The sequence below is a fragment of the Cynocephalus volans genome, chromosome 1 (genome assembly GCF_027409185.1).
Source record: "Cynocephalus volans isolate mCynVol1 chromosome 1, mCynVol1.pri, whole genome shotgun sequence".
Taxonomy (NCBI): domain Eukaryota; kingdom Metazoa; phylum Chordata; class Mammalia; order Dermoptera; family Cynocephalidae; genus Cynocephalus; species Cynocephalus volans.
The window spans coordinates 265,266,756-265,288,212 of NC_084460.1; the positions used below are offsets into that span (position 1 = coordinate 265,266,756).

At 37.5% G+C, this 21,457-nt stretch overlaps 1 protein-coding gene across 3 annotated transcripts; it reads left to right on the forward strand.

The window, feature by feature from the left end:
• Positions 1–42: 42 nt before the first annotated feature.
• MAIP1 (matrix AAA peptidase interacting protein 1) lies at positions 43–8,362 on the forward strand. Of its 3 annotated transcripts, XM_063075775.1 has the most exons (5): positions 43–495; positions 4,292–4,363; positions 4,807–4,933; positions 6,199–6,346; positions 8,129–8,362. In XM_063075775.1, the coding sequence occupies exons 1-5, from the start codon at positions 55–57 to the stop codon at positions 8,205–8,207; spliced, it is 867 nt and encodes a 288-aa protein (XP_062931845.1). In that variant the 5' UTR covers positions 43–54; the 3' UTR covers positions 8,208–8,362. The 3 variants fall into 3 exon arrangements, with proteins under 3 accessions (XP_062931845.1, XP_062931864.1, XP_062931855.1); XM_063075794.1 differs by lacking the exons at positions 6,199–6,346; positions 8,129–8,362 and adding an exon at positions 6,384–6,506; XM_063075785.1 differs by lacking the exon at positions 8,129–8,362 and having other exon boundaries at positions 6,203–6,302.
• Positions 8,363–21,457: the final 13,095 nt, after the last annotated feature.

A 21,457-nucleotide genomic window follows, 5' to 3' on the forward strand; every position in this document is an offset into this window, starting at 1 on the left:
ACCGACTTCCTTTCCTACAGCACAGACAAGCAGAGGGGGTGAAAGGTCACGAAAATGGCGCTGGCCGCTCATCTGCAATCCCGCTTGCTGCTCTGTTGGGCGCTGCCCCGCGGGGCCACCCGACTCCGGACTGTGAATGTAGCCGAGGCGAGGCTACCATTAGCCGGGCTTTGTTGCTTCTGCCGCCGCCGCCTTAGCTCGGGAGCGACCCCATGTTCTCGGAGCACTTGGGCCTCGGCGGCCTCGGCGCTGCCTGCTTGGAGCCCCCGGCGGTCCCTGGTCAGGCCTCTTGGACTTCCCGCAGCCCTCACTTCTTTCCCTGCCTGCCCTCGGCGCAGCTACAGCACTGAGGAGCAGCGCCAGAAAACCAAGATGATCATTCTGGGATTCTCCAACCCCATCACCTGGGTCCGGACTCGAATTTACGCCTTCCTTATCTGGGCCTATTTCGACAGAGAGTTCAGCATCGCAGAGTTCTCTCAGGGGGCCAAGCAGGTTTGTTTATTCCCTGGTTGACGGCCGTCCGCCTCTCATCGTGCAAAACTGTTTAGCGCTGAGGTTTCTTTATAGGGTCCTAAGTTATCACACGTGGGTAGTGGCCCAGACACAGCTCTCTGGGTACTTCTTAAAGTAAGCTTCTGGGTGTCTGCGTGGTCGCCGAGGAGGAGAGGTTCCGTTGAGAGACCAGGGTCAAGTCCTTCAATTACCTTTCTCACTCTCTACAGGTCTTGAATCAGACATAAATTGATTCAAAACACATTCCTGCCCTTTAAAGATATAGGACCTTACCTTTTTTGTGCATGATTTTCCAGATCTGCAAAATGGGGAAGACAATGCCTGTACATAGTAGGCATTCCATAGGTGTTTGTCGAATGAATTAATGAGTGGATAAGATTATTGTAAAGAATAAATAAGATAACATTTCCAAAGTACTATAATGTGATCCTGGGTAGAAAGGCAGAACTTCCTGCCAGCTTTGTAACAGAGCTCCGTTGCTCCTCTTTCCCCATCATACTGCTTAAAGAATAACCTGGAGATGAGCAATTTTACTCTTTCAAAGAATTTGTGGAGACTACCTGGTTGCTAAGTGCATAGCACCCTGCACGCTGAAAGTAATTAGCCTTTGGTGATTCATAGCCCAGACTTTGTCAGTTATGTCCCTCTTTCTGAATGGCTCATAATACCGTGCCCTATCCTTGCCACATAATGGTCACTCTGGGTCCTGAGATTATTTGCAAATTTTGTGTGCACATGGATTTTTCTAGGATGAAGGGCCATCTATACCTTTCTTTTGACTCTCTTAGAGAGTTTGTCATTTCCAAACATTGCAGAACTGTTTATAAGCAATAGGAGTCATAGTCTATTTCTCAGTTCATATCTCCATACACCTTAAAATCACGCCATCAGTGTAATCGTTTTACAATATCGATTGTATACTGGTATTAGTATTTATACTCCTAATTTTCAGACTATGTCTATAATCATTCATTTATGTTTATTTATGTGACTTTTGTATCAGTTATAAATTAAACGTTTTTAACTTTACATACTTCTGCTTCCCTAAATCAGCTCTTGACTACTATATGTGTTTATGAGAAAGCAAAGAGTAAAATTGATTAATATGCCTAACAGCATCGTAATTAAGGAGTAAACCTCTGTTCATGTCCATTCTCAAAATCTTTTGTCCACACACAGGTAAATTGCTGTGACTCTACTATTCTCCACAGTGCCCGCTGATGACATAGGAGCTTGTTCACCTCATAACATATATATGACTATCAGATCATTTACATGTCATAAAGAAATGGAAATCATCTCCCCACCATGGGTAGGAATCAGGCCTTAGTCTCTCTTTCCTCTGAACACGTAGAGGAGCTTGGAGTACTGTTTGGGTCACTAGCTGACCTTAGTGGTACTCCAGCTGTTTTTAGCTTCCCTTCTTGCTGTTAGGTAGTATCTCCATCCCTTCATCAGCTAGTCAGTATGCACTTTTGCTTTCTCTTACTCAATTTTTGTGCAGTTAACCATTCTGACTTCCATAAAGAATGACAGGAACATCTATGGCAAATATTTAGCAATTCCTAAACCAGTGGTTACTGAACATACTTGTTCAGATCAAGCAAATCAGTTCTTCAACACCTAAAATGTATAAAGACGTGGCCAAAAAAACCTCTCCCTGCTAACTCTCATGATGCAACTGTACCTTCCCTTGTGTTGGTATAATTCTAGGGTTTGGGAATAATCTTGTGCAACAACATCAGCTACTTTATTTACATGCAATGTGCTCCTCTTCTCTTTTCTCCTTAGTCTAATCACCCAACAATAAGATGTTATCTAGCGTTATGAATATCAATTAGATCATGTTCTTTAAAGTTTCTTTTTTAGTCATAGAGTATGAAAACGAAATGACACCTTTTCTAGTCTCATCCTCCTTTGCAAGTGACAAAACCAAGTTCCAGGAAGGTGAAACAATGAGGTCAAGGATGCATAGATAGTAAGTGCTGAGGTTCACTGTCCTATGACCCACTCTACAAGCAGTGTTGATTCTCCAGAGTCATGGGCAATTGAGATGGTTAAATACAATCTAGGCAAGCTTTTGTTCATCACATGAGCCAGGGGAATAGGTGGACTAATGCTATACAAGCCTTAGATACATAGACCCTGCTTGCCATTGATAAATGCCTGTGACATATCTTCCCTGTTATTGCCATCAAACCATGTACTGTTTGTTTTCTTATATCTTGCTGGTACATCATAGCCTTTCCTATGAAAAAGAAGGCTATTTTCTAGAAGCTTCTGGAGGTTAGACACTCCTGTCTCATCAAGGCCTTATCAGGGCAGCCTCCTAATTTACCTTTTAGGATAATTTGCACGTGTGATCTTCCTTGGATGAATTTCAATGTGATGGTTATGGTCTTTGTTTCTTTTGCCCAAATTATCACCCATCTTCTACACTCGAAGGCTTACCAAAACATATAGTATCTTTGAACCCTGAGTGCCTCTAAAGTGTTTGCAAAGAGTCCTTGAATCCATTTGAACATGTTCATTGTCTCAAAATTGAATTCAACTATTGTATTAGTGCTAGGGCTGCCATAACTAGCTCTACCACAGACTGAGTGGCTTAAACAACCGAAATTTCAATATCAAGATATCAAAAGGGTTGGTTTCTCCTGAGGCCATTCTCCTGGCTTGCTGATGGCTGTCTTCTGTGTACTTGCATGGTCTTTTTCAGGGTGTGTGCCCATAGTGCCTGTTTATGTGTCCACACTTCCTCCTCTTATAAGGACACCAGTCAGATTGGTTTAGGCCACATCCTAACAGCTTCATTTTAACTTAGTCACCTCTTTAAAAGCCCTATCTCCATGTATAGTGACATTCCAAGGTACTGGGGATTAAGACTTCAACATATAAATTGGGAGGGAAGCACATGACATTTATGCAGTATCCACTGTGTAATGTGTCTGTGTATTTCCTTTCTTCTGCCAGTTCTTCAGATTTCAGCTTGGATGTTACTTCTTTTAGAAAGCCCTCTATGGTCCTCGCAAATTAGGTTAAGTGACTCTTATGTTTGCTCCCAAACACCCTGTTCTTACCCCTGTCATAGTTCTTGAACCTGTCAGTTTACTTGTCTCTCTCCCCAAGTAGATGGAGAGCTCCTTGAAGACAGGTAGGGGTCTTAATTCACAGTTTCATTTCTCATTGCTGGGAATGGAGAGAATTGCAGTTGGGTTTTCCCCCCTTTAAAATAGAATCTCATACTTCAAAGTTGGGATCCACTATTTAGACTGTATAGACGTGTTATCTTTCCCTTTCCCGAACCTACCTTATCTCTCTTAAAGAGGTTCAGACTACAACCCAGATCTCCAGACTCCCAATACAGTCTAGACTGGAGTACTTTCCAACTGCTATCTATGCATACTGAAGAGGTGGGTCATATATCAGAGAGATAGTTGTTTACGTCTTCATTATCTTAAAAGAAAATATACAAAAGGATTCTTATTAAGAGATCTAGAGTATACACCACACAGTGTCATTTCCCTGGTCCTGAGAGTAGATACATAATTAGTAATCAGCTCACTCACTACTAAATTATGGGAAGGCCATATAAGAAAAGTCAACCAACTTTGAAGGAGTTGTGCTTAATACTGATATATTAGTATTTGACATTGTTTATCACCTTTACCATAAAATAAGTCTTTGTTATATTTTATCATATAAGTATGAGCATTGTATGGTACTTTGCATGATATTTTGAAATAATCACCACGCTTCCCCCACTATTTTTTCCAAGGCTTTTGTTCATGTATCCAGATTGCTGTCACAGTGTAAATTTGATCTGTTGGAAGAACTTGTGGCCAAAGAGGTGTAGTATACTTTTAATTTTTCTTTAAAAATAAATGCATTACTCTCTTGCATTGGAATGATACACATTCTCCTTATTTATGTTAAAAATAGTGTGTGTGCCAGCAGCCAAAGTAGGGTTCATGTATCTGTCCTTACAGGTACTTTGGGTCATATCAGAGCATGGAATGACTTCTGCTACTTAAGGCATAAGTTAGTAAACACGATGTCTTTCAGTTGCTCTTACATAGAATGTTCTGTTATGAATTATCTAGTTGAGTAATTAGATGCATTTCATCCTTGCTTTTGATGAAATGCCTGTCAGCCTTGCTTTTGGGGATGAGTAAATATGGTAGTAAACTTAAAAATAGCTTTAGAAAATTCATTCCATGATAAAAGATCACTTTTTGAAATGGTTTCAAAAATTGAATTAGTGAAATAATGCTTCGCTTTTTTCAAACTTAGGTGTTACAGGTATTGAAAGAAAAGGTTACTTCACTACCTGACAACCATAAAAATGCCCTCGCTGCTGACATAGATGATATTGTATATACATCAACAGGAGACATCTCCATATACTATGATGAGAAAGGTAATACCAGAGCATAGTCAACTTTAAATAATCTTTAATTATCCAGATAAGCTAAAGTAGTAGATAATCACAAAATAGTGGGGTTTTGTCTGTAAAAGGGATATTTATAGAACTCAAAGAAAATGATATACAAATTTTTTAAAGACCTAGCTCTGAAAGAGTTGAGATATGGTAATAGTTTCTTATGCCTTTCTATCTAGAACTTTTTCCTACTACTATTTAATTCACAGGAGAGAAAATCATCAATTACATTGATGAAAATAGTCTGTTTAGGAGGAGCTGCTCCCATGTTTCAAATTGAAAGTATTTGTTTCAGATTTCCTAACTTGAAGGAAAAAATTGAGCATTTTAAATTTCCAGCTGCAAGTTATATGGAAGGAATAAAGAAGGAGTAGGAGAAAATCAAAGTAGATAGTATTAGCTAAAGACTGATCTGAAAATAAGATTAACTGTAGAACTTCCAAATTGGATTTTGGGGAGGATAATGAAAAAAGTTGGAAGGAACTTTGGTGGTGACCTGGTTCCTGTCCTTATTCAATGCATACATTTTCCCTATGGCTTTCCTGAAAATTCATTGATTTATTTCTTCTACACATATTTGCATATGTATTATGTGCAAGGCACACAGGAATGTAGCCTCTGCTTACACATTACCCAAGGCAGTTCTGATAAGGAACTCTTAATGGTTAGAAAATTTGTTATATGTATGTTAGTTTGAAACATTTGTAAGGGTATTTTTAGTGATTTTAGTGATGTTTTCTTCTCCCCTAATATTTCAAATTGCATCTCAGCCCCATGGTCACTAACTGATTTTTACACAAGATGTTGTCAGAATCACTAAGCATAGCAAAGTGAATTAGGGTAGAAGTCTTTCTTTTTTCTGTTAGTTGGGGTTAAGTTAATTATGTAGCAGCAAAAATGTGTTTTTCCCCCTATCAGTTTTGGTTTGACAACAGGAGTCTTTCATAAGATTACTCTAATTTTAGAAAATGCCACAAATTGAAAATAATCCATGTAATACACTTAAAAGGATGTGCTTGATAAACAGTAGCTTTATTACTAAGTTGTAGAGAAGAGGGCAAGTAAGTCATAAACCCTAAGAGAAGAAAGTTTCAATACAGGTATCTTAAGTTACCGCACAATAAACACAAAATTTGATCTGTAACAACTGTATAACTATTGCTGTTTTCTGTTTCAGTTTGGATATATGGATGATAGATTATTATGATTTGTATTTGTGTGTTTGTGTATATTTTTTCTCTAAGGAAGGAAGTTTGTTAACATCCTGATGTGCTTTTGGTATCTAACCAGTGCCAACATCCCCAGTGAAACTTTAAGGGGAGCCAACGTATTCCAAGTTAAGTTGGGAGATCAGAATGTGGAAACAAAACAACTTCTTAGTGCAAGCTATGAGTAAGTGTAATTACAATTCATTGTTTCCTTTCTCTAGAAAATGGAAAGTAGTGTGAACGTATGAAAACTAAAGGGAGCTTTAGGAAGAAAAGGATTGAAATTTGACAAGTTATTTATGAAGAGAAAAGATCGTAAAGATACACTGGATATGAAACAAGAGTGTTAAGAAATTAGAAAGAGGTAATATTACTGAGTTTAATTAAACAGTGTTTCAGCTATATATTGCTGCATAACAAACCACCCCAAAACTCATTGCCTTCAAACAACCTTTTTTTTTGCCTGCTATTTCACTGCTCAGGAATTTTGGAAAGGCTCAGCTATGGGGTTTTCTCTGCGTCACCTGACACCAACTATGGTGGCGGGGTCTGGAGGATTCATTTCCTTGATGGCTTCTTTATTCACATGTGTGGCACCTTGGTGCTCCTTGGCTTCTGTACATAACATCACATTGTCCAGAGTCTCTGTGGCTTGGGCTTGTGGTAGTTTTAGACTAGTCACATCTTTTCCATGGTGGGTGGATTCTAAGGGGCAAAAAATGTAAGCTGCTAGACCAGTAAAAGGGCTGTGCTCCAAATTAGAATGTCATTTTCACCATAGTCTGCTGGTTGAAGCAGTCACAGGATCTGCACAGTTTAAAGGATGTGGAAAGCCTCCACCACTTTATGGGGCAACAAAAAGCAAGGTCATATTGCTGAAGAGTACATGGGCTGGGAGGTGTGGTTGTGGCCATCTTTGGAAAATAAGATCTGCCATAATTAGCATGTGGACCTTTTATTCACTAGACATTTATTGGTAATCTCCTATGCCAAAGTCCTAGTAGGGGTTTAGATACAAAAGTGAAGGGACACTGCCCTTAAGGAGATATACTATCTACTAGGAAGTTAGCAAACTGTGTAAAAGAGACATTATCTTATATTTTTCTGCTAATAAAATTGGGAACAGTGAACAACTGTAGCAAGTCAGTGGAGACAATTTATATCTGTTTAAAGGAGAGCACTATTATTATATTGCCAAAGTTGTACACATTTGCTTTAAAAAAAGAAATGAATCCCAAAAATTACCTAAGAAAGAAAATGTATTCTATTTCACTAAATTAAAAGAAAATTACATCCTTTTTTTCACTTTTTTTGAAAAAAATGTGTTTTTTGAAAATTTTGCTGTTTGTAATTACCCAAATTATTCTATATAAATACTTACCTAATTTAAATCTACTTGTCTCTTTTTTAAGACATTGTTTATGATTAAAGATTATTGTCATCAATACTAAATTTTGTCTCTTCTGGTGTTCCTCACTAAGCCACGGGCAGCTCATAAACACTGTTATTTTCTAGATTGATTTACCATGTATAAACCAAATTCTGGTTTTTTCCTAAATTACTAAAGGTGTTATTTGAAAAACAGTTTTTCCTGTGTGCTAGGTTATATATTTTAAATGCTGTTTGCATCACCAGAGTCCAATTCATTTCTCCTTATGTTAGGCATGTGTAGTAGCTTGTATTTAATAACAGTAATATCCAAGTTTCTCTCAGCTGCTGGCAGATATTGAATGTAGATCAGTTCTTTAAAAATAGTCACTTTGGCTGAGAATGTACTTCAGTTTTTTTGGTATATTTTTGTAATTGGAGTGGTAGGTTTAAACTTTTTTTGTTTTGATTTCGATTTACCATTAACTATTAGTTTGTTGCTAAAAATTGCCTGTAACATACACTTGCAAATTACATAGTTATCCAAAAAGTATTTGGGCTCACGTAAGATTCACATTATTTGTAATGTTTTCCCTAGATTTCACAGGGAATTTACACAAGGAGTAAAGCCGGACTGGACCATTGCACGAATTGAACACTCAAAGTTATTAGAATAACCTTTCTTGGAAAAATGATCTTGTGGACATTTAGCAATTGCTGTGACAAACTATGGAAGAAAAATTTTTGGATCATTTAATCTTCACTTAATCAAGTCTATAGATTACTTTTGTATTCTTATGAAATACTACTTTCAGCATATTGACATGATACAATAAAGCATTTTCCACAAATTGTTATTACCTTCTTTAAAGAGGTCAAAGCAATGGGGAGCAATAATCAGCCACAATGTATATCGACAAAATAAAAATTTTAAAAAAAAAAAAAAAAAGAGGTCAAAGCAAAAAAACTACACCACCACATTGTTGGTGTCATATTCAGTATCAGTTCTGAGTTACATATATAGACACACATACAAACTATAATTTTATAAATATAATAAAAAAGGTATTGAAAAAATTATTTACACATTTCTTAATACTCCTGAAATATTTTATTTGTGACCAATACATTTATACCATTAATCCAAGTACGTGTAAGATTTATTTTTAAAAATTACTGCTGCTAGGGCCGACCCCGTGGCTCACTCGGGAGAGTGCGGGGCTGGGAGTGCAGCGACCCTCCCGCCGCGGGTTCGGATCCTATATAGGAATGGCCAGGGTGCTCACTGGCTGAGTACCGGTCACGAAAAAGACAAAAAAAAAAAAAATTACTGCTGCTATTTGGTCCTCTTTGGTTACTAGCTTGACAAGAAGGAACGGATAGAATTACAGCAGTTGGTTGCAGCAGAACTAAATGAAGCATACTAAAGTACAAGGAGAAAAAAAAATAGAACAGTGCCTCAGCCGCCTGTGGGATAATATCAACTGTTCTAACATACTGGTATTTGTAGTCTTAGAAACTGGGGTAGGATAGACAAAACAATGTTGAGAAATAATGGCTGGAAATTTTCCTAATTGATGAAAACTATAAACACAGATCCAAGAAATTCAACAAACAGGTAACACATTAAAGAAAAATCTCTTCAAGGTACATCATAATGAAATTGTTAAAAACCACAGAAAATTGTAAAAGCAGCTGGAGAAAAAAGATTGCATGCAGAGGAACCAAGATGAGAATGACTATATATTTTATCCTCAAACTATACAAGTTCAAGACCTTGGCATAACATCTTTTAAGTGCTGAAAGAAAAAAATAATCTATTGACTTAGAATTCTATTTTCAGCAAAAATATCCTTCAAAAATGAACAAAAGAAAAGACTTTTTCAGAGAGAGAAAAGATGAGAGGGTTCATTACTAATGGACAGATCTGATAAGAAATGTTACAAAGCAATGAACAATAAATTTCAGAAATGGATCCATGCATATATGGACAATTGATTTTTGACAAAGTTGCTAAGGTATTTCAAGGAGGAAAAGATGGTCTTTCAACAAATAGAATAACTATATATTCTATGGGAAATGAAACTCAACTCTTACTTCACACTACACAGTTTTAATTCAAAATTTAGATTACAAAATGAATCATAGACTAAACAAAAGCTAAAATCAGGAATTCCAGAAAGAAACAGGAGAAATTCTTTGCTGTCTTGGGATAGGCAAAGACTTGCTAGGACATAGAAAGCATGAACCATAATGGAAAAAATTTATAAATAGGAATTCATTAAAATTAAAACTCTTTGAAAGACACCAGTAAGAATTAAAAGGCAGTTCACAGATTGGGAGAAAATATTTGCAATGCATATATCTGGCAAAGAACTTATATCCATAGCATATAAATAATGCTACAGCTCAATAATGAAAAGACAGCCCAGTAAATGTCAGGCAAAAGACTTGAATAGATTCTTTATAAAAGGTACTCAAATTGCCAAGAATGCTCAACACCCTTAGTCATTAGGAGAATGCAAAACCACAAGATACCACTACAAATCTGCTACTATGGCTTAAATAAGAACAATAACTGTCAATACCAAGTGTTGGTAAAGCTATGGAACAACTGGAACTCTCATACATTGCTCGTAGGAATGCAAAATGGTGCAGCCACTTTGGAAGACAGTTTGGCAGTTTAAATATACATTTACCATAGGACCCGCAATTCTATTCCTAGGTATTTACCCAAAAGACGTGAAAATAAACAACTGCATAAAGACTTGTACATGAATGTTCATAACAGCTTTTTTTCTTTTTTTTTTTAAAGAAAAAAAGGATTTTTTATATAGGATTTTTTTAAATCCTATATAAAGATGACCGGTAAGGGGATCTCAACCCTTGGCTTGGTGTTGTCAGCACCACGCTCAGCCAGTGAGCAAACCGGCCATCCCTATATAGGATCCGAACCCGTGGCCTTGGTGTTATCAGCACCGCACTCTACCGAGTGAGCCACGGGCCGGCCTACAGCTTTTTTTCTTAATTTGGGAAAGACCCCAAATGTTCAGTAGAAGAGTGGATATACAAGTGAGTGAAGAAAGCCAGCCATAGAAAAGTACTTATTTCACTCATTGCATAATTCTATTGCTGTGAAATTCTAGAAAAGGTAAGCTAGTCTAATGGCAGAGAGTAAATCAGGGGTTGCCTGGGGCTGAGGCAGAGGGTAGTGGGAATGGGAGTGAGGTGGACGGGTTTGACTACAAAGGAGGTTTTGGGCATGACAAAAATTGTATATATTGATTTTAGTGGTGGCTACATAGCTTTATACAGTTGTGACTCATCAAACTGGATTTAAAATGGGAGCATTTAAGTATATGTATATTATTGTATGTATTTTATGCAAATTATACCTAAATAAAATTTTAGCACATGTTTAGCAAGAAAAGTTGCAGAAAAATAAGCTGAAATGATTCTATTTTTATAAAGTGTAAAAAAGCTAATCTGTATTCCATCTAATCTTAGATATAATCTTTATGTAATTTCATCTAATCTTAGATGAAATACTTCTTAGATGAAACACATAATAGTTGAGACACATATTACCAAAAAGAAAAATGCAGCCAATCAAACTATCATTTGCCATCAATTTTAAGATGTGTCTCCAATCCAAAGATTTTTAAATGGATAGGGACTGTGCAGTTTAGAATCTGTGGGTTTTTATTTGTGAATTATATGTCTATAAAGCTGGGGCAAGGAGGACTGGCCAGTCAGCTAAGTTGGTGAGAGCATGGTGCTGATAACACCATGGTCCAGTGTTTGATCCCTATACTGGTCAGCTGCCAAAAACAACAGTAGCACAAAAAAGCTGGGGTCGGAGGGGAAGGGAAGCATCTGATGCTCAAATTGTGGTCTTTGCATGTGGTTTCCCAATAAAAGAAACTAGGCTTGGGGAGCAATTCCAGGTCTGTGCGGAAAATAAAATTAGCCTGAGAGATATTCTTGGGTCAGAAAGAAAGGACACTATCAAAGATGACTGGAATACAGTATGTTGAAAGGACACGGGCCAACTTGAAAGAACTTCCACTGGATAAGTTGGGCCAATATGAGCAATGTAAGAGTAATGGCTACATGAGCTGAAACACATGACATTTTAAAAAGCCAGTTCCTAATTGTATTAGTCTGTTTAGGTTGTTTCTAACAAAATACCTGAAACTGGGTGATTTATAAAGAACAGAGGTTTATTTGGCTTACGATTCTGGGACAGCTGCATCTGGCACGGGCCTCAGGCTGCTTCTATTCATGGCAGAAAGTACAGGTAGCCAGGGGTACAAGCTGATCACATGGTGAGAGGAAGCAAGAGAGAGCAGAGAGAGAGAGAGAGAGAGACTCTCCTCTTCTTTTAAAGCCCTCAGAACCACACCCGTGACCACCATTTTTAATCCACCACAGCACAGTCCTACAATCCAATCACCTCTTCAAGGCTCTACCTTTCAATTACCATAATAGGATTCCCACCCTCTTAACAGTCACAGTAAGGGCTAAGTTTCTAATACATGAAACTTGGGGGACACAATTCAAGCTTCAGGGAGTTTGGGGGGGATGTAATTCAATCCACTATACTAATCAAACTCCAAACAAACACTGGAGAACTTTGGAAGTCTCCAGGGCACTAACTCATTTTATTGTTCTAAAAATTGATAAGGATTAAAAGTCATACACTTATCATGCCTTTCATAAACAAAATTGTTTCAGTTACTTATTGCTGCACAACAAACCCAGAATTTAGTAGTTAAAGCAACAATCATTTATTTTACTCATGAATCTATTGAGAATTTACGGACTTGGCAATTTTTGACTTGGCAATTTTTCTGCTCCATGTGACAATGACTGGGGTTATGTGGGGATATTCGGCTGAAGACTAAGCAGGTGTAGAGGATTCAGCATGGCTTTACTCGGTGTCTGTCGCCTTACTGGGGATGGCCAGGTGGCTGGATGCATCCAACTGTCTACTCACACTGTCTACAGAAGGTTTCCTGTAGTACACTTTTAAAGTCTTTCATTAGTTCATCTTTATTTTAGTTACAATTTTGAATCTTTGTTCACTTACCAAAAAAGGAAAAACTACCTGTCCCTATGTAGTGCATTTCATCTGTATATATACACATGAGGAGTCTTCAAAAAGTTAATGAAAGGATCTGTATTATCTTTTAATTCAATTTTTCCATGAACTTTCTAATGTACCCTTGTATATATTTTTTTCCTCTCAAAGCCATTATCTATACATAGCTGAGCTGTGTACATCTCCTCCTGCTGTTTCCCATCCTGCTGATTTTAACCATTTTTCCCTTTTGAGAAGCTAGCAATTAAGCAAGCTAATGATATAAATTAGATAGTCCAGGACAATACATATCTAACAAAATCCCAAATTCTGCAGCAAGTTTGTGTTGGTCTTTCTGATGCTTAAAGAATTCTTTAGTTACAGCCCTTAACCCAGCTCTAGGTTAACTTAACTACCTTAACTACCCTCCCTATATATGTATACATGGAGGGTAGTTTCAGAAGGTTTGAATGACAGTGAACTAGAGAATCTTTGAGAGAGACTATCTTGGACTCGGTGTTTGTTTTGAGGTCTCTACACACCAAAGAAGTCGACTATTGAATTGTGAATATTATTAGTGTTCCTTATTTTTCTAGAGCTCTGTTTAAAAGTATTAATTTTGAATGTTACAAGTTCCCTCAAAGTAACAATTCCTATTTTAAACTGCAACTAGTTTTGGCATACCAAGTTGAGCACATGAGTTAGTACTATAGTGAGAATTCACTTAAGAAGCAGAAGTTCTGCCAGGAAGAAGTTATGACTCTGACTTAGAAAAATTCATGACAAACAAGGAAGAAGCCACTATAGTCAATCTAAAATATATTCTAAAGAATGGTGTCTCAGGTTATCCAACCAACCAGAGGCTAAGAAGGGATTGTATGATGAATGGCCTGACGATTTTTATCCTGCTATATGGACTAAACAAAATGCCCTTTCATTAAATGATAAGTGAAGAAGTGTCCCTATGAAGGTTTTTTAGGGAACAAAAGGCAAAGTTTGATCATGAATTTGTCACTGTCTAGTGGACCTCCAACTTATAGTTCTTGGGCTGAATTGAATTAGAGACTTAATGGACCTATTTTTACATCCATTCCCTATGGAGAGCCCACTTATACATCCAACAGATAAAGATTATCAAAAATAAAACAACAGAAAAAAAGGTCTTGAGCCAAGACTTTGTATAAATAAATGCACTAAAAGCAAAATAAGCACACAGTTAAAGAATCATGAAGTTAATGGCCAAAATATTTATCAAAGAATATATCTAAACCAAAAATTCTAAATACCCCATACACACACCTATTTGGATAGGAATCCTTATATAACAAAATAAATTCAACAATGACTGCTCAAAGAAAGTGTCAGAGCTGAGATCAATACTGAGTTGGAAACACTTGGAGCAAATCCAAAAGATAAATGAAATCTGGAGAAAACGAGCCTGGTGAGCCCACCTGAATACCGTTAAAGTTAGGGTTTTCAAAATAACCTTGGTGGAACTTCATAATTGCCAAGACATGAGACTCCCACTTGAAATCAATATTAAACCCCATTTGAATTTATTGCTTACTTAAGTAAGGGAGGGCTGTGATGGTCAGACGCACTCTTGTTGAGCAAAGCGAACCACTGATCTTACAGAGGGTCTTGGGGAAGAGTTTGTGTGCTGAAGAGGCAGGAGTGGGTTTATGTCAGCTTTATTTCAGATGTTGTAGTTGTTGTGTCTAGAACTCCCATTTGGCTCTTTCTCATATCTTCCATTTCTCCACTATGTTCATGTTTTCCTTTAACTTCCTGAGCATAGTTATAATAGTCATTTTAAAGCTCTCTTCTGCTAATACTACCATTTCTATCATTTTTTAAATCTCTTTTTAAGTAACTGATTTTTTTCTTTTGGTTATAGGTCACATTTTTCTGTTTCTTGCATGGTCTAGTAACACTTATTGGATGCTGAACTTTGTAAATTTTATGTCATTGAATATCTGGGTATTGTACTCCTTGAAAAGAATGTTGAGCTTTGTTCTGGTAGGCAGTCAAGGAACTTACGGCTCAGTTTGATCTTTATGAGGCTTTTGTTAAGTTTTGTTAGTGTCTCTCTACAGTAGCTTTTACTCTATGGAAAGTTTGGCCCCATTATTAAGGAATAGCTTTTATGGGGTCTCTACCGGATGCCCTGAGCGATCTAGCAAGACAGGACCCTCCATGCTGATTAGAGGAAGCTCAAATAAATTTCCAACACTGTAAGATATCTGGGAATTTTTCGGCTCACAGCTCTTCATCATTCTTTCCTTGACTTCATAGAGTCTCACCTTATGTTTTCATGATTTGTATTCACTAAAAACTCAAGGGAATCCCTACACAAATTTCTACAGTTCTATTCTGCGTAGCTTACTCCTCTCTGAAACTTACTCTTACATCTTCCAGTCTCTTCAGACTCTGTGGATTCCCATCTCTGACTCCTCAACTCAGCAGGTTTACCATATTCTGCTTGGAATTTCCTTCCTTGCTGTGTGGGCCAGAAAGTACCCCAAGCAGAAACCTGGGGTAATCATAGAACCTGCTTTCTTTGTTTCCTTTTTTCCATGGATTACAGTACTGTGCTTCCTGTTGTCCAGTGTTTGAACAGCAGTTTCAAGTAATTTGTCCAATTTTCTAGTGTTTAAGGCATCAGGGTAAAGATTGCCCTCTTTATCATGGCCAAAAGCAGAACTTGATAACTTGATAAGTTTTTATAAGCCTTTAAAGCATGTTTTGTGTTGGTTACAGAGCAAGAAAAGAGTTTATATCATGTTCACTGGAGTGAACTTGCCACAAGTTCTATGACTTTTAAAGTATGCGACTCACTGGTGATGCGGCTTTCAGAGCCAGGTTCACTGAAGTGGGTATATCTTCAATATAAACCTCCTGGATCAGAAAGCCCATACACTCTCCTAAAACCAAGAACTGGTGGATGTGCTCTATTTTGTCCCCAATGAACTTGGCCTGCCAGGCATGGGGCATGCAATGCCACAAGAGGAAGTTGGCAAGGTCTACTTTTGGGTGGCTCACCACTCTCCAGCACTGAGCATAGTCCCCAACATAGTAAATCTCCAAAATATTTGCAAGCTGACAGGTGATGCATATTTTTAGTCTGACCAGATTCCTCAGACTATTCTCCATACGGACTAATTTTCTCTTCTAGAAGCATAGCTATGAACCCCAGAATAATGCACCTAAAATTCCTGAGTGTTTTGGGGGGTTTTTTGTTTGTTTTTATTTACCTGAATTTAATTTTTTCCCTAACTTTTTATTTGAAAAAGTGTTAAACATACTGGAAAGTTGAAAGAAAGGTCTTGTATTAGTCAAGGTTCCACAGAGAAACAAAACTATCTATCCATCCATCCATCTATCTGTCCATCCATTTATCTATCTAGACAGATATGGAGAGAGACATATATATCTGTATTATCTGTATATATAGCTATAGATTATATACGGAGAGATTTAACATTTATATAGTGATTTAAATGTTAATTTCATAAAAATACTTTCACTAAAGCATCTAGAATAATGTTTGATCAAATATCTGAGTACTATGGCCTAGCCAAGTTGACACATAAAATTAACCATCACAGATATGATACATAACTATATACTCTCTACTTAGATCTAACAATGGTAACATTGTGCCATGTTGTTTCATCTCTCTGTCTCTTGCCCTTTCTCTCTCTCTCCTACACACACATCGTGCGCGCGCACACACACACACGCATACACACATGCACTGTTTTTTTGTTTTTTGGTTTTTTTTGTCTTTTTCGTGACCGGCACTCAGCCAGTGAGTGCACTAGCCAGTCCTATATGGGATCCGAACCCGCGGCGGGAGCGTCGCTGCGCTCCCAAGCGTTGCACTCTCCTGAGTGCGCCACGGGGTCGGCCCCACACGCACTGTTTTTATCTAAACCGTTTGAAAGTGTGCTTCAGATATCATATACCTCAATCCTAAATATTTTAATATGTGTTTCAAAAGAATAAGGGCATTGTCCTATATAACCATAAGAACATTAGTAATAATTTTGTAATATCATCTAATATTTAAGCCAAATTTAAAATTCCACCGATTGTCTTTAAAATGGCTTTTTAAAATTTACACATGGCATTGGTTATTATATCTTTTTAGGCCTATCTCTCATCCTTTTTTATAGCATTGCAATTTTGAGGAGTCTGGGGTAGTAGACATACAGCACGTGCCATACCCTAAATGTCCTTGATTATTTATTACGGTATAATTTTTGTAAGCTGGAACTTAGGGCTGAAGACTTGATTAGATTCAGGTTAAACATTTTTGGCAAGAATATCTTATAAGTGTTTTGTGTACAAATGTTATTATACAACATCAGGCAGTATATAATTTCTCATTGTCCCATTGTTTAATATGGTGATTATGAGAACTCTTAGTTACAAACTCATTTTTTCCCTTTACAGTTAGTAATCTGTGAGATGACACTCTGATGCCTCATAAATGCTCTGCTCACAAGCAACCTTTCACAAATCGTGGTAGGCTGAATAATGCCTCCACCCACACCCCAAGATGTCCACATCTTAATCCCTGAAACCTGTGAATATGTTGCCTTACATGGTAAAATATAAGGCAGGTATGATTAAATTAAAGATCTTGTGATGGGGAGATTATCGTGGTGGGCCCAATGTTATCACGAGTGTCCTAATAAGGGGAAGCGGGAGGGTCAGATTACGAGAGAAGGAGATGTGAGGATGCAAGCAGAGGTTGGAGTGAGGTGGGGCTGTGAGAGCCACAGAATGTGGACGGTATCTAGAAGCTAGAAAGGCAAGACACAGATGTCCCCCTAGAGCCTCCAAAAGCAATGCAGCTATGCTGACCCATTTTGGACTTCTAATCTCCAGAACTTCAAAGTAATAAATCTATGTTGTTTTAAATCACTACATTTGTGGTAGTTTGTTACATCAGCAACAAGAAATTAATACCGAAGACGATCCTCGTATATGAATCAGTGTTACATTATAGTTTGCAAAATGATGATTCTTTAATTCTATGATATCTTCTAGTGGAATTCTTCTATAAAACAAAGCCCCCGTACCTTTATTTTTCTTAAATATCACTACAAACTCATGAATTTTTATTCATCCAATGCAATATCAATTACAGTTATTATTCTTGTTGATGCTTAAATACTCTCCAGTTTTGCCAGTGAGAGCCCCTGCAATCTATCTGCATGACAAGACTAACGTGACCCTCTTGTCAGTCTCTGAGTGCTCCTATGTTTGGGGCCATAATACTTCCCGGTATCTTCTTGTCCATTTCCTGCCTGAGCCTAGAATCAGCCATTTCTTCAAGAAATGAGACTCCCTGTTTCTTTATGGGGTGATAAAGTTTAGGAACCAGGATTTGAGCATCTTGAGGGTTTTTTTTTTTTTTCTCCCCTTCACATTTTATATCTGTAAGAGAATGTTCACATTTATGTATTTGAGATTTTGGATCATTTGAGATTTTGAGATTTTTGGATCATTTATCTAAAAGAACACTAGTAGAGCTAAATGTAGACAGTTTGCCTTTATTTTTGTCAACTTTATTTAGAATAATCTCTCCTCCATCACTCTCTGTATTCTAATCCTGCTTTATTTTGATTTATAACACTTAATTACCATCTGACATTGTAGAATATATTGCTTTGCTTATTTGTTCCATTGTCTGTCTTTTCAGCTAAGGCAGAAACTTTGCCTGTCTTGTTCCCTGCTATATCCCCAAGGCCTGGAACATATCTAGTACATAGTGGAGCTCAGTATTAGTTGAATAAATAAAAAAATGTATGAGCCTCACTTCTGTTGAACTTCCTAGTTCACATGATAAGAACATTTTCCCTCTTGCTTTTGATTTGATATTCCAGCAAGCTGCGTGTGATTTTTTGTTCTGTACAGTCCCCCTCTCAAGGGGTATATGGTATTATTGGATATATGACCTTGCTAATATGGTCCGATAGCACATGTCATTTTTTCTAAGTACCACACGGTGGAGCTACTTGCGTATGGAATCTAAATGCCAGGCTTGGCAGCAAATTCAGTAGGGCCCAAAGCCACTGAGGAGTGGAGGATTGCTTCACTTAACTCACAGGTTTTTGTAGTTAGATGTACTATAGGAAATCACTTCACACAAGTTTTACGTACATAATGTATTGATGCTAAAAGGATTAAGTGCATGGGTCAAATTGGAGGGGACTTTCACGCACATCTTTTTGGTTGCTGGAACCATAGATTGTATCATTCAGTGCCTCTGTGATTACTCCCATCCTCAGGAGGATTTTTTCCTGGATCATGTGGTATATCAGTCAGGATAATACAGATTATGTTGCAGTAACAAACGACCCCTAATCTCAGTGGAATGAAACAAAAAAAGGTTTATTTCTTGTTTATACTACATGTCCAGTAAGTGACCCCTGGGGACTGTACTTACTCAATGGTGGCTCATCTTCTTCCCTGGACATAGGCTGATGGACAGTCACTATCTGGTACTATGGCAAATGAAAAATAAAACTATGAAGGGTCTCACATGAGCAATTACACACTGAACTTGGAAGTGATACAATTTATTAGCCAGAGAATGGCCCTACTCAACCACAGGGATCCAGGAAGTATAATTCTACCATGTTCTTGGGAGGTGGAGAGTGAGAAGTTATCAATAATAATTACCACATGCAGAAAGCAACTATTTCTCCTGTTCTAATTTTAGGAATGGCTACCTTAGAGACAGTCTGTACACACCATTACATCAAAGAGATCAGGAGGCTCAGGAGAGGAGGAACTTTCTAGATCTTTTGGTTACATATTTTTAGCTGAGAACTGTTTACTACTCTGCTGTAGGACCTTGAAGATGAGAGTCACTCTTCCTGAACAGCAATGATTGCAAATGTCTTAAACCAGATTTAAATGTAAAAGACTATAGAGTACTTCAATTTTATTGTTTTCATTTGATGAGATCTACCAAGGTACATTAAAACACCCTTTAGATTAATGGGGGCACCATATGAAATCAAAACTGATCACATAAGACCTTAAATAATATCAATGACCTTATAAATTGCTCATTGTTTCAAAATAATAATTTTTTTAAAACTTAGATAAAATAAGAGCTTATGAGAATATTTGATCTTAGCCATTTACTCTTATAATGTGCGCAGATTATTCAAATGGTTGGTACATCATTTAGCATTAGATGTGACTATATGAAACAAAATCTTTTTTAAATGGTGGCTTAAATAATAAAGAAGTAGTTGATTTCTTTTACACTAACAGAAGTTCAGAGATATGATGCTTTGGGCTGGTAGGCCAACTCCACAAAGTTCTCAGGGATCTAGACTCCTTCTTATTACAACCATTTTCTTTAGGGTATGACCCTTGTCCCCATAGTACAAAATGGCTGATAGTGCTCCAGCCATCACATCCATATCCTAGGCAGCAGACTGGAGGAAAGGAAAGAATGAGCAAAGGGTATATACATCAGCTGTCTTTTATGCTGCTTTCCCAGAAGTCACACGAAACACTTCCACTTAATTTCATTGACCAGGAATTAGTCATATGGCCATAAATATTTTTGGTGGGGCTGGGAAATATATTATTTTAGCTGAGTACATTTTGTTGCCCCAAGTAAAACTAGGGGTCCTAAAACCAAAGTGCAGGGGGAGAATGGATACTGGGTATAGGCAACTAGCAATTGACCCTGATTGGGTTACTTGAGTCATGAACCAATGCTGACCCTGACAAAAAGACCCTGACAAAATGCTTTCCCCAGCTTCACTGAGAGCCAGCTTTTAGAAACCCCATGGTGCTTTCTAACTGGGTCTGGTGATAGTTTTAAATATTGCCCAGCTAATTTTTAAACTTAAATGAAACATAACACCCAGAGAAAATGTTTTGATTCCAGAGCTATTTAAGAATTGCTGCAAATGATATGTCCAGATCTCTGATGGCTTACATCCTGTTGTTCACACTATATAAATGTTTCTGCCTGGAGGACCCAGGATATAGTTTATTCCATCTTCAAAAATAGAAACTTCTTCCTCCCTTCCTCCTATTTCAGTCTATTGGACATTTTATCAAAATTTACTTGCTTAATAAATTGCAACTCTAGCTCACTTTTGTGTGAGAGTTAGTCATGGTTATCCTATAATTACTATCCTACTATCTCACTACTACTATTTTAAGTGAGAAGTAGGCAAAGTATCCAATTATACTTTTTACCTTCATGTAAAGAAATCCACCAGGAACAATGGAAGAATTAGATGGTCAGTTTCTTTTATGTCTCATTCCTTAGCCTCTGGCTTAATGGGTGTAGAGTAGCTATGGGCAAAGCTGTACCAGTTTAGGAGAACACCCTTCCTGCCCTCCCCACCACCCCCATCCTATGTTTACTGATTCTCAGAGTATGCATTGCAATATCACATCCAGGTCGGGGCAGCTGAAAAGCTTCAACAGAGCAAAATGGGACTGCTTTCTGGTCTCCTTTCTTTTCAACTTCCTCTTATGATACCGCATCTGAATAATAACCTCCTATATTCCAGAGAACAGGAAGACACAATGTGCTTTTATCTCAAACCAGAGGTAACCAAATCCAGTCATTGACTTTGTTAACTAATTCACTGCTAGGAAAGAAACTTTCTATTATTACTTCTTAAAAACAAAAACTAAAACAGAAAGACAAAAACCCCAACAACTTTAAAACCAATTTAAGATTATACCACATAACAAACCACATAGTTTAGTTATCCTCAATCACTTTGAAGGAATTTTTTTTTCTTAGGGAGTACACCAAGAAGTGGCATTGTCCAAAGAAAGCCACGC

Excerpts from the sequence above, each read along its gene's own strand:
- MAIP1 (XM_063075775.1), top strand. The coding sequence starts at position 55 with ATGGCGCTGGCCGCTCATCTGCAATCCCGCTTGCTGCTCTGTTGGGCG. Across the intron at positions 4,364-4,806 it reads AAGAACTTGTGGCCAAAGAG|GTGTTACAGGTATTGAAAGA; the intron begins GTGTAGTATACT and ends TTTCAAACTTAG. Across the intron at positions 6,347-8,128 it reads CTTCTTAGTGCAAGCTATGA|ATTTCACAGGGAATTTACAC; the intron begins GTAAGTGTAATT and ends TGTTTTCCCTAG.